Source organism: Gymnogyps californianus, chromosome 1, assembly GCF_018139145.2.
Source record: "Gymnogyps californianus isolate 813 chromosome 1, ASM1813914v2, whole genome shotgun sequence".
Classification (NCBI taxonomy): Eukaryota; Metazoa; Chordata; class Aves; order Accipitriformes; family Cathartidae; genus Gymnogyps; species Gymnogyps californianus.
The window spans coordinates 19048229-19061665 of record NC_059471.1 but is presented as its reverse complement, the minus strand read 5'-3'; the positions used below and the strand labels follow the sequence as shown (position 1 = coordinate 19061665).

Genomic DNA, 13437 nt, shown 5'->3' with positions numbered 1-13437 from the left:
TGAAAGCATCAGGTATTAGGAAACCTACTTTCCAGGTCATCTTCAAATATTTCTTCTATTATGACATCAGGACTGGACAGAGACTTGGGTAGAGCAGGAATACTCTGATGACGTATCATAGGAAGTGTTTCCTGTACTTGAGTATTTTTGACTTCTTTGTAAACACCGAGTTTATTTTCAAGAGCCTTTATTTTACTTTCTCTGCTAAGTGCTGGAAACATATTCTCTACAGATGATTGAGTATCGTAGCCAGGCATTTCTTCTTTGTCATCAAGGATAAGAGTGTGTTGTCCATTATCTTCACTACATTTGGGAAGACATTTATTTGGAGACAAATTAATATAATCCAGTCTGTTTTCAGAAAAGCACACAAGTCAAAGCAGAGGTTTTATTAAGAACATATCACTACATTAAGAAAACATCTCATAAGAGCTTGTTGAAATAAACTGTGTTATGTTTTTGAATACCAAGACAACAAACACAGTAACATCATTTCTGAAACCTAAAAAGGATTGGCACAGAAACGGCACACATTCTTGGGCACAGCTCAGTACAAGAGCTACCCCTGCTTAAATGATCAAACAGAGACCACAGGTACAAACTATTTGAAAAAAAATGTTAATAATGCGATAGATAGTTCATGTTAAAAACAAAAGGCATGCCAGATGCTCTTGTACTAACAATTACATTCCACTGTAATCTGCAGGATTTTCAAATATTACAGTATGCAATAAGCCTTTTTTAACATAACCAGTGCTAACTACAACGGCCCTAACAGCAACTCCATTCCATTTTCTCAAGTTTTTGTCAAAGACTGCAGGGAAAAATAAAGAAAGGGGACTAATAATATAAAAGCAATTGTAATTTTTAAAATAGAAGTCAGGTTTTTTTCTGGTTCAAGTTCATCTTAAGTCATTTCTTTTGGCATTTGACACAATCAGTATTTAGACTGTGAAGTGGAAATACTACAAATTTCAGTATTTGCTGTTGATTTTAGAGATTTATTTACACCTACATGAAGTAATTTCCATATGGTGAAGTGAGAAACATCTCTATTACGTGTGCTATGAACATGTAGACGTGGTGGTTAGGGACAAGTTCAGTGGTGGACTTGTCAGTGTTAGGTTTACAGTTGGACCCAATGATCTTAAAAGGTCTTTTCCAACCTAAATGATTCTATGATTGTACCATTAAATGCCAGCCAAAGCTGAAAAGCACACAACATAAAAAAAAAATCTTGATAACTTAAGTGATACAGTGAAATATAATTGAGTGAAACACAAGCAAAACTGAAATGTCAGAACTGAAATACTAACCGGATTAACTGGAATGCTGATTGAAATACCAGCATCTGAAGTTTTGCTTTGTTTCATTATACTCTTAGAAACCCATAAGCATATATTTTTTTAATTTTAAAATTTAATCTCCAATAAATATTTAACCATTAGAAGAACAGGTAAGTTACTGTACCTATCCTGTTTATTAAAAAAATACTTACTGCCCTGTTGTTCCCCATTCAATCTTGCCCAAGTTTTTTAACAAAGATGTAATCTCATCAGTGTTTAGGAAGAATCTTGAGAGAAGAGAAGAAATATTACAGAAGGCGACATGAATACCTAAATCACTCTGGCAGTTTGAGATGTACAGTATTTTTCAGCACAATATTCGTGGAGGGGCAAAATAAGAGATTAATTACCTACTCCAGTTTCATTCTTCCACTCCTATTAGTAACAGATTTGGTTGCTCACTTATCTTCACATTCATGCTTAAAAACTCTCTTGCCTTTTGCTTGCTTTCATGCACAGAGTACTCCAACATTCACTTACAGTTATAACGAACATTATAATTTGTGTGTAACTTTTCCAACCTAAATGATTCTATGATAATTTTTCACACTTTGCATGCAAGTTACCAACTTTGAGCTTCATTCCTCTGTGCTAGTCAGAATCTGATGGCACACAACCACTCCATCCCCCAGAGTGGTTCCATGTGCTGAAATATAATGGGATCCCCAAGATGTTCCAACCTAACACCATCTTCATTCTGTCCTTCCTTCATCGTTCCTGAATGTGGCCTTTATACACTAGGATTACAGTACGCTGACCAGCCTTATGACCAAGCTGCATAGGGTCAGCTGTACCACAGCCATGACACATTTTCCTGCTCATTTCTGGTATAGAAATCATACTTGTCACTTCCAATGAGGGCAACATGGTAACCGGGATTTTCCACAAATTTCTTCTTAGACATCAATGCCCCAAAAAGCATTTAAGTCTTTCCTGAAGGTGAGAAATGGATTCATTTTTCAAAAAATAATTAAGCCATTATTTCCTCAATTTATTTCTACTTGTAAGTGAAGGAGAGGAAGTTTAAGTGGCAGAAGTCTGTCACGACTTTTTTAAATGCATATATATTTGTTTACATAGCAGCAAATTATATGTGCTTTCTCCCTGATGCCTCAGATGATGGCTACTGCACATTGTTAGTGATGAGTTTATATACATCTGAACTAGTAGTTTTTCAGTAAAATGCAAGTGAAGCAGCTCAATTTCTGCTGTTTAACTGTTATATGAACAGTTTTTGTAACTAAGATAACCAGTGCACCCATTTACCTCCTAATATACCTCCCGCTCCAGTCATTTACCTTGGAGATATTATTTCCTTCAAACTACTCACTCTTGAGAGCTCAGCCTGAATTGGCAACTTTAAATTATAAATAACCTGAAATTAAGAAGTACAGTTTTAGCTTCCATTATATAAAAAGCAGATTATACAGGCACCTATTATATACAACACGACAAAACCAGAGTATGACATCTTTTAATTTTACAGAAAAAACTCCAGGAGGTTACTCATTAACAGCCAATATCCAATTCTCAGTCACGTCTTCTTACTTTGCTAAGACCTAATGGTGGGGGATTTTGTAATGTTAGCATGTAAACAGAAGCAGCAGTCAGACTTTCCTTTTGTATGAACAGCTACTGAGTAGGTGACTTCTGAGTAAGAAGGTAGGCCTATGGGAGGACAGTGGTGGGTGCCAGCTCCCAAAAGTCACACTGGGCAAGACAGAGGCAAATGACAGAAAAATGGAGGGATCAGACTTCTGGGTCAGATGAGAAAGACTACGTTTCTTCACATGGAAAGTGATAACTGGATGCAGGGAACGTGACAGTCTAAAAATCACACTACTTCAAAGAATGACGAGACCAGTTATTCATTATTTCACAAGGACTATAAAGGCTCCAAATGAAATAACTGGGTAGCACATTTAGAAAGAACAGAGGGAGCTATTTTATATACACCTCATTTTAAACATTAAAATGTGGAACTCACTGCCACTGCATATGAATACATACATATAATGTACATGTGTACACACACATACACACTGCCATAAGCATTATGAAGACATTCAAGGAGGTGTTACACAAGCTTATGACAGAATGAGGTAATGTTTATTCAGCGTAATGACCCCGATGTATCCTACCGATTATAAAATCCTTAGCTTTCAACTTCCTATATTCACTAAATGCCTAGGTTCTTAGATTCTTCCTCCAAGCATCTTTTCCTCTCTGTTGTCACAGACAGGACACTTCACAAGATGGACCTTTGGTCTGATACAGCATGGCAGGTAGTATGGGTTTCTATGAACAGCAGATATGATGGGGAGGAAAAATGGAAGTAAAGGCCTGGAACCAAGAGGATCAGGAGAGCGTGGCTATTAATTCTGGAGTAGTTCAGTGAGAAGGTTGGAGGTCTGGAATGGGAAATGTTTGAGAGACTTCTAAAGTGCTGAAAACACTGCCCTTCCACTGATCAGTACTGTGTCACAGTTTTCCTGTCCCCCCCCTCCATTTGCTGTTTCAGATAGCAAGCTCTTCAAGGCAAGGACCATCTTTTTTGTTTCACATCAGTCACCAAACCCTAATTTGTGACCAAGACCAAATATAAACTGGGGGTGTGTGTGTGTAGAGGTGAGGTAAGAATACATTACTGCAAAAATCTCAATATTGAAGTCAGCAAACTGAAAGACGGATCACAGAAACTTTCAATCCAAATTTGAATATATTCATTAAAAATAAAATATTTCACAGTGCAAGAAAGTAACTACCTGAGCAAGATCACAATAGATTCTTACAGAAGGTGTAATTTTTAATTCCTTTGCAATCCTAATGGCACCAATCAAGCACTTTTTCTTCTCTTCAATGACTTCCTTAGCTTTTGCTATACCAGCACTGTAGTTGTTGATGTTCTTCATCAATTCTACAGACAATTTCCTTTTCCTGTATTAAAAACATTACTTTCCATAATTAATAAGCACTCAGCCGTACAGATTCAAACTTCAACTATAACACACAATTGCCAGTTATACCACAATACAAAGTCGATACACCTCACACAGAAATATCATTTTCCTCAAACAGTGAGCAGTGGAAAGCATGGAAAATCCACTAAATGACTGGAGGAACCACAAGTTAAGAGTTCACACTGAAAAGCCACTTCATTTGGAGAAACACTGTTTTATTAAATGTTTAAAGCACTCTTCCAGTCAAGCCTCCTGCTACTTCCTTACACATCCAACTGAAAACTAAACAGTTGGATTTTACAATTCAGTCTATTAAGGTATCAGATCCCCCTCTCAGAGGCTCTTCTGGAATCCTAAGCTTTGACATCCCTCTCCCTCTTAATTCTGAAGATAGTATTTTTGAAAAATGAAGAAATAGTGTGTCCTTGGGCTTCTATCAGCTTGAAAATTTTCAGAAAGTCAATTTTTAAAAAAGTTATGCTTGCCGTTAAACTGATCATCCACTAATGGCAGTATCAAAAAAAACCTCAAAATTGAGCTATTTCAGAAAACTAGTATCATTAAGACTAAGTCTTTTATTTTTTTAAAGAGCAGAGGCTGCATAAGCTAGTGTTTTCCAACCATGCAAACCAGCTCCAAGATGCTACTATGAAAGGGCAAAAGCATTGCACAAAAATTAAAGACAGGTATTATGAAATACTGCTACAAGGAAGACTGAAATTTTATTTTGAATTCTTTTATCTGAATTAGAAACAACTTCTTGATAAAAATAACTCACTCCCGCCATCCTACAAACCAGATTACTACCTTGAGAGGAGAGAAGTAATAAGTTCATCAAACGTTCTATCTGCAGTTTCTGCAACTTTGTCTCCTTCCTTCTTCACTTTCAACTCCAAGTATTTCAGCATCTATTTCGTTCAGTATTGAATAAACATGCATTTATTATTTCATTATTATTATTTCATTATTCTCACATTACTTTTTTTTTTTTAAATTCAGAACAAAACAGAAGCAATGAACAGTAAGACAGTGATCAACACTCCAGCAGAAGGAGTGACACTAAACCACTTAAGAGTGACACTTAAACCAACTATAGCTCACTAATCCCTTTGTTTTCTCTAACTTCTAGTAAGCTCGCGCTGTCTGGATCCTCTTGTCAACCGAAGTCTTTAGGTCTGTGAGGCAAGAAACACATAGATCTTGGGCTCACTGCCTCACTTTCCTTACTTGACATTCTAATATAGCACCATACACAGATCACTAGCATGCTAAGATTTCCACTGTGTTTTTAAACTCACTGTGAGCATAAAGAAAAAAAATAAAGATTCTTCCTCTAGCTAGGCACCAGTTTTGTCGTCATAGTTACATTTAATGAAGAGACTATGGAAAAAAAAGATCTCAGTAATGCAACACTGCTTTGGCAATTTCAGTCTTTGTTGAAAAGCTGTTGGAAGACCACAGTTGTATGCATGAGTGAGTTATTATATATTATGAGTTATTATGAGCTGCTGAAATGGCAGGTTTTTACAAGATGCTATTAGTATATGAATTAGGTATTTAACATAACTTTGCTGAACTGACAGATTGGCCACTGCAACAAAACAAGTTAGAAAGGGAATCGAAAATAGGTTTTAAGGACACTTCATGCCACACTTACTAGAATGAATTTGTTTTATGCTTTTGGATCATTAAACACTTCTATGCCTGGGTATCTTAGAACACATGTAAAATGTAAATAAATGGCAAAGACAGAACTGCAAGCTTTTCCACAGCACAGTTAATCAGAGTTAAAGTTTAAATAAAATAATTATAATCGCTAAAGTTCATAGTTTACTCAGTAAAACCTATTAACAGCACTATCTCGTATTTTAGGATTCTTCCTATATTTTCTACTCTGCATAAAAATGCATTACTTGATTTACACGTTGTGCGTATCGTGTCTGTTAAAATTATTACTCCTCTTGCCCATATAATTTATTTTCCACCTTTAAACCCAGAAAGAGGCATGTGAAAACTAGAAAGTTCGCATTTGTTTTTGCTCTAGCAACTATGCTGAAATTTTACCCTAATCCAAGGAAATACAAGCTTAGTACTTAAAAGACTGGCTTATATATGGTTCTGCTAAATATATGGATTGACCTATTAACTTTAAATTATGCGTAGGCTCCTGTAGTCTGTAAACTCCAGACTACAGCCTGGAGTTTAAAGCTGTATATTCACAGAAATAGCACAAACAGTTGAAGGACAAAAGAGATGTCAAAACGAAGGCAGTAAAAGCATGTTTAAATAGCTTGTTAATGTGTGACTACTCGTAACAAAAAGCTTCAATCAAGGATAGGATTTAATATGTCATGATTTATTTAACTTGTTTTCACCTACCTCATCTGCATCATGTAAGTGGCTGAGATTACAAATAGCTATGCACAAAGCTTCATCAATATCTTCCATAGTTTTGCTGTCCTGGGGAAAGATTTACCAATGAATATAAGGTTGCTTGTGTGACTAGAAGACAAGGTGGGCTATACTCATTTGCCATTTTGACAAAGAGGCACTTGATGTGGGTGACTGATGATCTGTGTAAGGCTCTGACCAGCTCTATAGCTGCAAACAGGCCCAAAATACTTAGCTTACCTGAATTACACTGAGAACATCTACACTGTAGTATTTCTGAAACATGGATTCTGAATTTTTTTGTTAAATACCTGCAATTTATTTGCACACACACACACAAACCAAATGAAAAGATAGTACGTGAAGGAAAATCAAAATAAAATTACTAATATACAGGAAAGAAAACATGCAAGATTGAAGAATGGGAATACTGCAGCCTAGAAAAAAAGTAAACTATTTAGGAATATCATTTGGGGAAAAACAACAAAAATAAAAAAATGTAGTAAGCTCCCAGTGTTATACTGATCAATGACGCGGTAATAAAAATCCTTCCAAAACTCGAAAGACATGAATATACTCATTCAGTGATATAAGAAATGATACTGCCAAACATCCAGTAATCACCAACCACAAAATAAAGGAGTCTGAAAAAAACTTAAGAAACAAATGTAAGTAGCAGTTAGACTAGGATCTCAATAAATGTGGGTTTTCACATGAGCTCATTCTCAACAACTTTCTCAAAAAAAGGAAAATATTCTGTCAACAGAAGAGGTGACTACCATCAAAATATTACTTAAAACCTCAAACTCAAGACACTTCAAACATAACCTCAGGCTATTTCCTTTAATACTTTGTCAACAGTAATATATTGAAGTTTAAGATAACATGATATGGCTTTATTTCAAATACTTTCCAAAAAAATGTTCAGAGAAGAAAGCCATTTTCAAACTTTAATGGGCACTATAACAAAACTACCTAACAAGCCAAGACAGACATTTGCAAGTTACAATTCTTTCAAGGTAACTGTACAGGACAGCCTCCATAGAAGAAAACAGGACTGGCACCGGATGTATCATTCCATTTCCATTTTATTCTGTCATTTTAAAATATCCACAACATTAGTTCACCTGGCCTAAAACTTCACAAACCTCATTCAGAAAGATCAGGTTAGGAAACTTAATAGAATGTTTCAAGAGCGATCCATTTCTCCAACAACGTAGTTGCCCTGAATGACTACTTTAAGGATGTGTTGCATGAGCCTTGCAGCTGTCTCGAATTTAAAAAGAAATAAAAAAGCCCCAAACCCAAATATTGTGAAGCCTCAGGTATCTTTTAAGAAAAGCTAAATTCAAAATACATAGTTTCACAGCCAGCTGAATACACCAGCCCTCCTCAGCTATGACCTGGTTGGGTTTGAGCTGCATTCATTTTGCCAAGTTATTTTATTAACACAGTAGCTGCACATCAATTTTATGATAAGATGGAATAATAGCACATAACTGTTAAGGCTGCAGGTTTTTGTGTTTTAAGAAGTGCAGTATTAACTATGCATATACAAAAATAACAAGTGAGAATATAAGGAAATTCCATATTAACACACCATGTCTGCTGCTAGAGCTACAGCTGGTTCATCCCTCAGCCCACCATTTGAAGAAACTGCGTGCTGAACTTTTTTCTCTTCAGTATTGTGACTGAAGGGCCTGCAAAACAAAACTTTAAGGAAAAAACCTACACATTTTAAATAAAATACCAAACTTCCCACAAATACTTTAGACACAATTTGAGTATTTCAAAATCTGTCATTAAATACATACACACACCTATTTTTGAAACAGTAGAATTCACACTGTGGTATACTACAGATACCTCATTTTTCAAAAAGCTTCCCTTCTAGTAGCATCATCTTTAGTAACTATTTTTCATCTGACAATTTTGGCAAGGCTGAACAAAACCTTAGTAGGTGGTAGTGATTTTTATCCTCAGTGAGAGTAAAATGCATGACTATTCACATTCCAGGATTCATTTTTCATTTGTTGCCCAAATATTTTCTTTTAGATATCCCATCAGGTATTGATTAGGCTGTTAAAATCTTTAGAATACATGACAGATTATACTAAAACCATCTACTGACAACCTGTTAGGAAGGCTCTTAAATTCTGTTGTATGATCACCCATACCTGTTCTTCTGCAAAGTACACATGGATCTAAACAGCTGTCAAGACTCTCACAAAAACAGTCTGCATAAATCAGCCAAATTACAGGAAGGAAGCACTGCGTTCTTCTTCCTGTGCTGAGTTTGTTGTTTCTGATGGACTGTGAGAGGACCTGGAGAACACTGCTGCAGAGACTGACAGCCATACATGAAATCTTAAGTTTCTTTTTACTTTGGGCAAGATTAGCGATGCACGTTACTTGCACCAATCTCAGAAGATAAATTTCCTATTACCTCCCTTACAGAACAGATCCCTTATGTAACAGATCTGTAAGAATTATCTGGGCCTATTGTCATTTGTATCAACATGGATCTCCACAGCAACGGCAGTGGGGGGAAAGACATCCACTTTAAGACTTCACGTTCATGTAGGCTAGACAAATAAGCAAGTGAATGTAATTTAGGTATGACAATACCACAGAACATTGCTGGCATCTAATCTTTATAGCTGTGTCTGGTTATCTGAGCAGAAGGGGCAACGGGAGCAGCAGGGGGGTGAGGGGAAGGAAGCGCTTCAGTGATACAGTCCTTCCTACCACAGCCTGTCATTTCAGCAGTTCTCTACTCTCCCTCTGAACCCTTATCAGGGAGTTACCACAGCGCTTAAAACTTTCAGTTCCAAACATTTTCAAGCTAAACCAATCTGCTTCTTGTTGCCTTTCAATGAAATGTTATTTGTACTCAAGTGTCAAGCAAGTTGTGTTCCCACAGTACTAGACACCCATATTGAGAACATGAGTAAAGTTTAAAGAACACATTAAAAAAAAAAACCCACAAAAAACCCAAAAACAGCCCAAGAAGAACAGCTGGAAATGCTTGCTCAGTCAAGTCCTCCCCAAGTCTGGCATCTAAACACATAAAAACCAGTTGAGTTACTAAAGGTTTACCTTGCTAGCCTTTGTAAGTTGCCACCGCACAGCCCAAGTTTAAAATCAGTTTTGGTCTAAATTCAGAGGGGAAAAGTAAAGCAAGTTCAAACACAGGGTTAAATCCAAGTCCCAGTAAAAAATGTCCTATAAGCCTGTTTTCACCCTCAGTACCCCACCTCCCCTCGTTTCAATGAGGCCAAGCTTCAAAGTAAGTGCTGTTAAATTGAGCAACAAGAGCTGCAAGAAAACAGCTTCCAAGCTGAAGCTCTGTAGCCATCAGTGTATCTTTGTGGTAAATGAAAAGTGTTCCTAGTAAAACGAATGCTGATTTCCTGTTTGCTCTTAGTATTTCTCCCACCATTACACAAAACTTCTAACATACTGCATTACTGAACCTGATTACAACTTATTTTTTCACTAAAATTTAAAAACAGGGCTTAATTCCAAAGATTTGACTTAAATTTGTCTTTTGCATGAAAGGCTACATCTGAACTTCATAACAGAAAAAACAGAATGGCCACATCCTATCTTTTGCATAAATTAAAAATAAAAAAAGCACTTAATGTTTGTCCAAAATATAGATTTCTGTGAAACAAATGGCATTACCATGTCATTAACACAGAAAAGATTCACAAGCAGAGCATTTTTTTTTTTTAATGCAGAAACAAAAATACATTCATAAGTTATGCACTACCATGCAAAGTGCAGTTGTTTTTTAAAAAAAAATCTTTTAGGTCCTTTTATTTGGGAGCTGACAGGGAAAGAGAATTTTTTTTTTTTTTTTTTTAAAGAAACATTCATATGCACCAGTTGCCTTCTTGCACATTATGCGCAGATGAGAGAGTGGAACGGAGCTGCCAACATGGGGTACTAATGAGAACTGTAAAAATAAACCTTCCTCAAACCAGACTTTGGACATCAGATGCACACTACATAGCTACACTTCATAACAAGAAATGCTAGCAAAGACTTGCTGGCGAGCAGGTGGTTATAAAGTACAGGCCCTTACCTCAGGGGCCACCTGAGCTTGCTTTAAGCACTTCCAATGAAAATGCAAAAGATCCTGTAATATCACTATTTCAGACCACCACAGTGGCTACTGAACAGAAAGCTTTAGATCAACTTACTTCTGCAGAAGAGAAACCACAAAAATCGGTGTCTTCATCCTTCACATCATCATTCAACGCTGTAAAAGCAAGCATAGGGAACACTTGACTGTGAATGTCATTAACTGCAGGGCATCTTAATCAACGAGACAAACAGGAATACATGATCACCAGAGTAATCTTCTAGATAGTACTCATCAAGTCAACAGGAATTTGGACATTGACTTTTGTAATGACAGAATTCGAAAGCTAGGAATAGAAGTCCACATAAATAGATATGGAAGTTATCTGGGAACTACAAAAACTTATTGCATTTAATGATTAGGGTATTATCTGCATGATTAGCTATATTACATTGCTGCTACATTCAGGACAGGATAAACACATGAAAGGGAAGGCAAAAAGACAAAAGAAAACACGCATTCAAAATGTGTACCTATAGTACAGGAGAAAAAATTGTTTCATAAACCATCCATAAATACTATGTACTCAACACAATTCTGCAACTCTTGGAAAAAAGATAAGCAGAAAATCCCAGAAAAATGAGGTTTCTTTTAAAACAAACTTTTCAGTACCTTTGTCAACAAAAACAGCATGAGGGGAAGGGATTGTTCTTGCAAAGTACTGGAAATGTAGTAAATAATGCGTTAATCTAATCTGGCAGCCCACCTATTGTCTCTAACAGACCATATAAAATATAAATTAACAGTGAATACTGCATACCACAAAATTGCTGGAAATAAAAGTCAAGATCCAAAAGCCTTACCTTTCACACTCATAGCTTTTGGTATATGACACAAATCACTGTTTCTCTGATTTGGTTCTGTAAAATCCTCTTCTAGTATCTTAAGACATTGCCTTCAGAAGTAAAAGTAAAGATTTAAGATCATTAGGGGTATCAACCAAACATGAATTCTGACTTCCAGCTCTCTCAGAACTAAGCTTGCCCACTTTTTACCAAATGACATCATGTAGAAGAAGGTGCAGTTAATAAAACACACACCACACAAAAATTTTGTTACCCACTTTTAACTGCACGAAAAGCAATCTACCTCTATGATACTGAATTCGTCACCCATAGATGTGGTACTAGAGCTTTTAGGTATGCAGAACCAGCATTCAAGGTAACTAGAACCAGCATTAATAAATTGTTATAGAATCAACTTTCATCACATTCATTCTATAGTTATTTAACTAAAAATATATTGAACAGAACAACAGTGATTTATTTACTTGTAAAATATACATAGATCAATACGAGGTATTGGTAGCCTAGTAACTCAGTATTTGACAACATCCCAAGATGCATTTAAAATGTCTTTTTCCCTGAACCTACTCCAAATGCTAAAACTTTCCACAAACTGCGTATTTTACACACATACATAACGCATAAAAATGGACTCACTCACAACACTGTGGAATACAAAATTTTCTACATTTCCTCAATACTATTTCCTGATAATTATACTGTCAGAACTTAAAAATAACAAAGCCACTAATCTCAAAATTCATGTACCTTAGAGCTTTCATTTTTCTTCTATTAAGCTCTTCATTACTGTCATCCACCAAGGAGAACTCTTTCTTTCTACTCATGATGGTGTCTGACTTCAAAAAAAAAAAGTGACAAATTCTCCACAACATACATATTTCATCACTTGGAGCAAACACTACAGGTTACTTACATCACTTGGCAAAGAGTAAAATGAAAAGATACACACAAAATTCATAGGAAACATACACCTTTTTTTTCTTTGAAAAGCAAATCTTTTAAACGCAACAAAATGCTGGCCTGTTTTGCACTGTCCAGCTACTCCACTAGATACACTACTCCATCCCTAACCTTACCACTAGCAGACACAGCAGGAGACACCACTACTGGTCTTCAAACCTCCCTCCTGAGCATATATCCTCACTGCAGAAAAGAGTAATAATCGTATTATCTCGATACTGTAGGTTCACACCCTGTTTGCTATCCACCATGTATACCACCCCCTTTCCTTAAAGCCTGCTACCATGTTTTCCATTCTATATTAGCTTATACGCAGCACCTACACCTCCCTTCACCCCCCCCCCTTTTTTTTTTTTTTGTTACTCGGCGGGAGAGGTGCTCTTTCCTCCCAGTCGGCGCCCAGAGCACCACTGCCGCTGCAGGTGCCACCAGGCCGCAGGTAAAGAGGCTGGAGCATGGACACACCGAGACCGCCGGCGACGGGACGCAACTCCCCTCAGCACGACGGACGACAACCCCACGGCGGGCAACCTCGCAGAGCCCACCGCGCGCCAAAACAGCTACCCCAACCACCAATCACCGAGCGCTTCGTCGGCCCTTCTTCCCATCGTAGCCAATCACGGGGAGGCGGGAGGGGGAGGGCGGTGGTTGCTGTGGCTCGCGCGGGCAGACTTCGCCACCATGTTGGCCCCCGGAGGCGCGGCTGGGCAGCAGCGGTGGGCGAGGCTCTGCCTGGCCTGATCCCTCCCCGCGTCTGCCGGGAGACCAGAAGTCCTTTTTTGAAGACAGGGTGTTTCCTGGGCTAGAAGACATGAAGTCCATGC

The 13437-nt window shown here is 37.3% G+C and overlaps 1 protein-coding gene across 1 annotated transcript in view; it reads right to left on the bottom strand.

Annotated features, from left to right (window-relative positions):
* The window catches only part of RNF17 (ring finger protein 17), a 53548-nt gene extending 40420 nt beyond the window's left edge, over positions 1-13128 (bottom strand). The window contains exons 1-12 of the mRNA XM_050907470.1: positions 13079-13128; positions 12401-12489; positions 11651-11742; positions 10906-10964; positions 9797-9852; positions 8298-8397; positions 6686-6766; positions 5114-5214; positions 4112-4283; positions 2645-2721; positions 1499-1573; positions 29-303 (exon numbers count right to left, since the gene is read on the bottom strand). Of these exons, the coding sequence (XP_050763427.1) occupies positions 29-303; positions 1499-1573; positions 2645-2721; positions 4112-4283; positions 5114-5214; positions 6686-6766; positions 8298-8397; positions 9797-9852; positions 10906-10964; positions 11651-11742; positions 12401-12477 (1165 nt within the window). The 5' untranslated portion in view covers positions 12478-12489; positions 13079-13128. The remainder of the gene's footprint in view (positions 1-28; positions 304-1498; positions 1574-2644; positions 2722-4111; positions 4284-5113; positions 5215-6685; positions 6767-8297; positions 8398-9796; positions 9853-10905; positions 10965-11650; positions 11743-12400; positions 12490-13078) is intronic.
* Between the last annotated feature and the right edge of the window lie 309 nt (positions 13129-13437).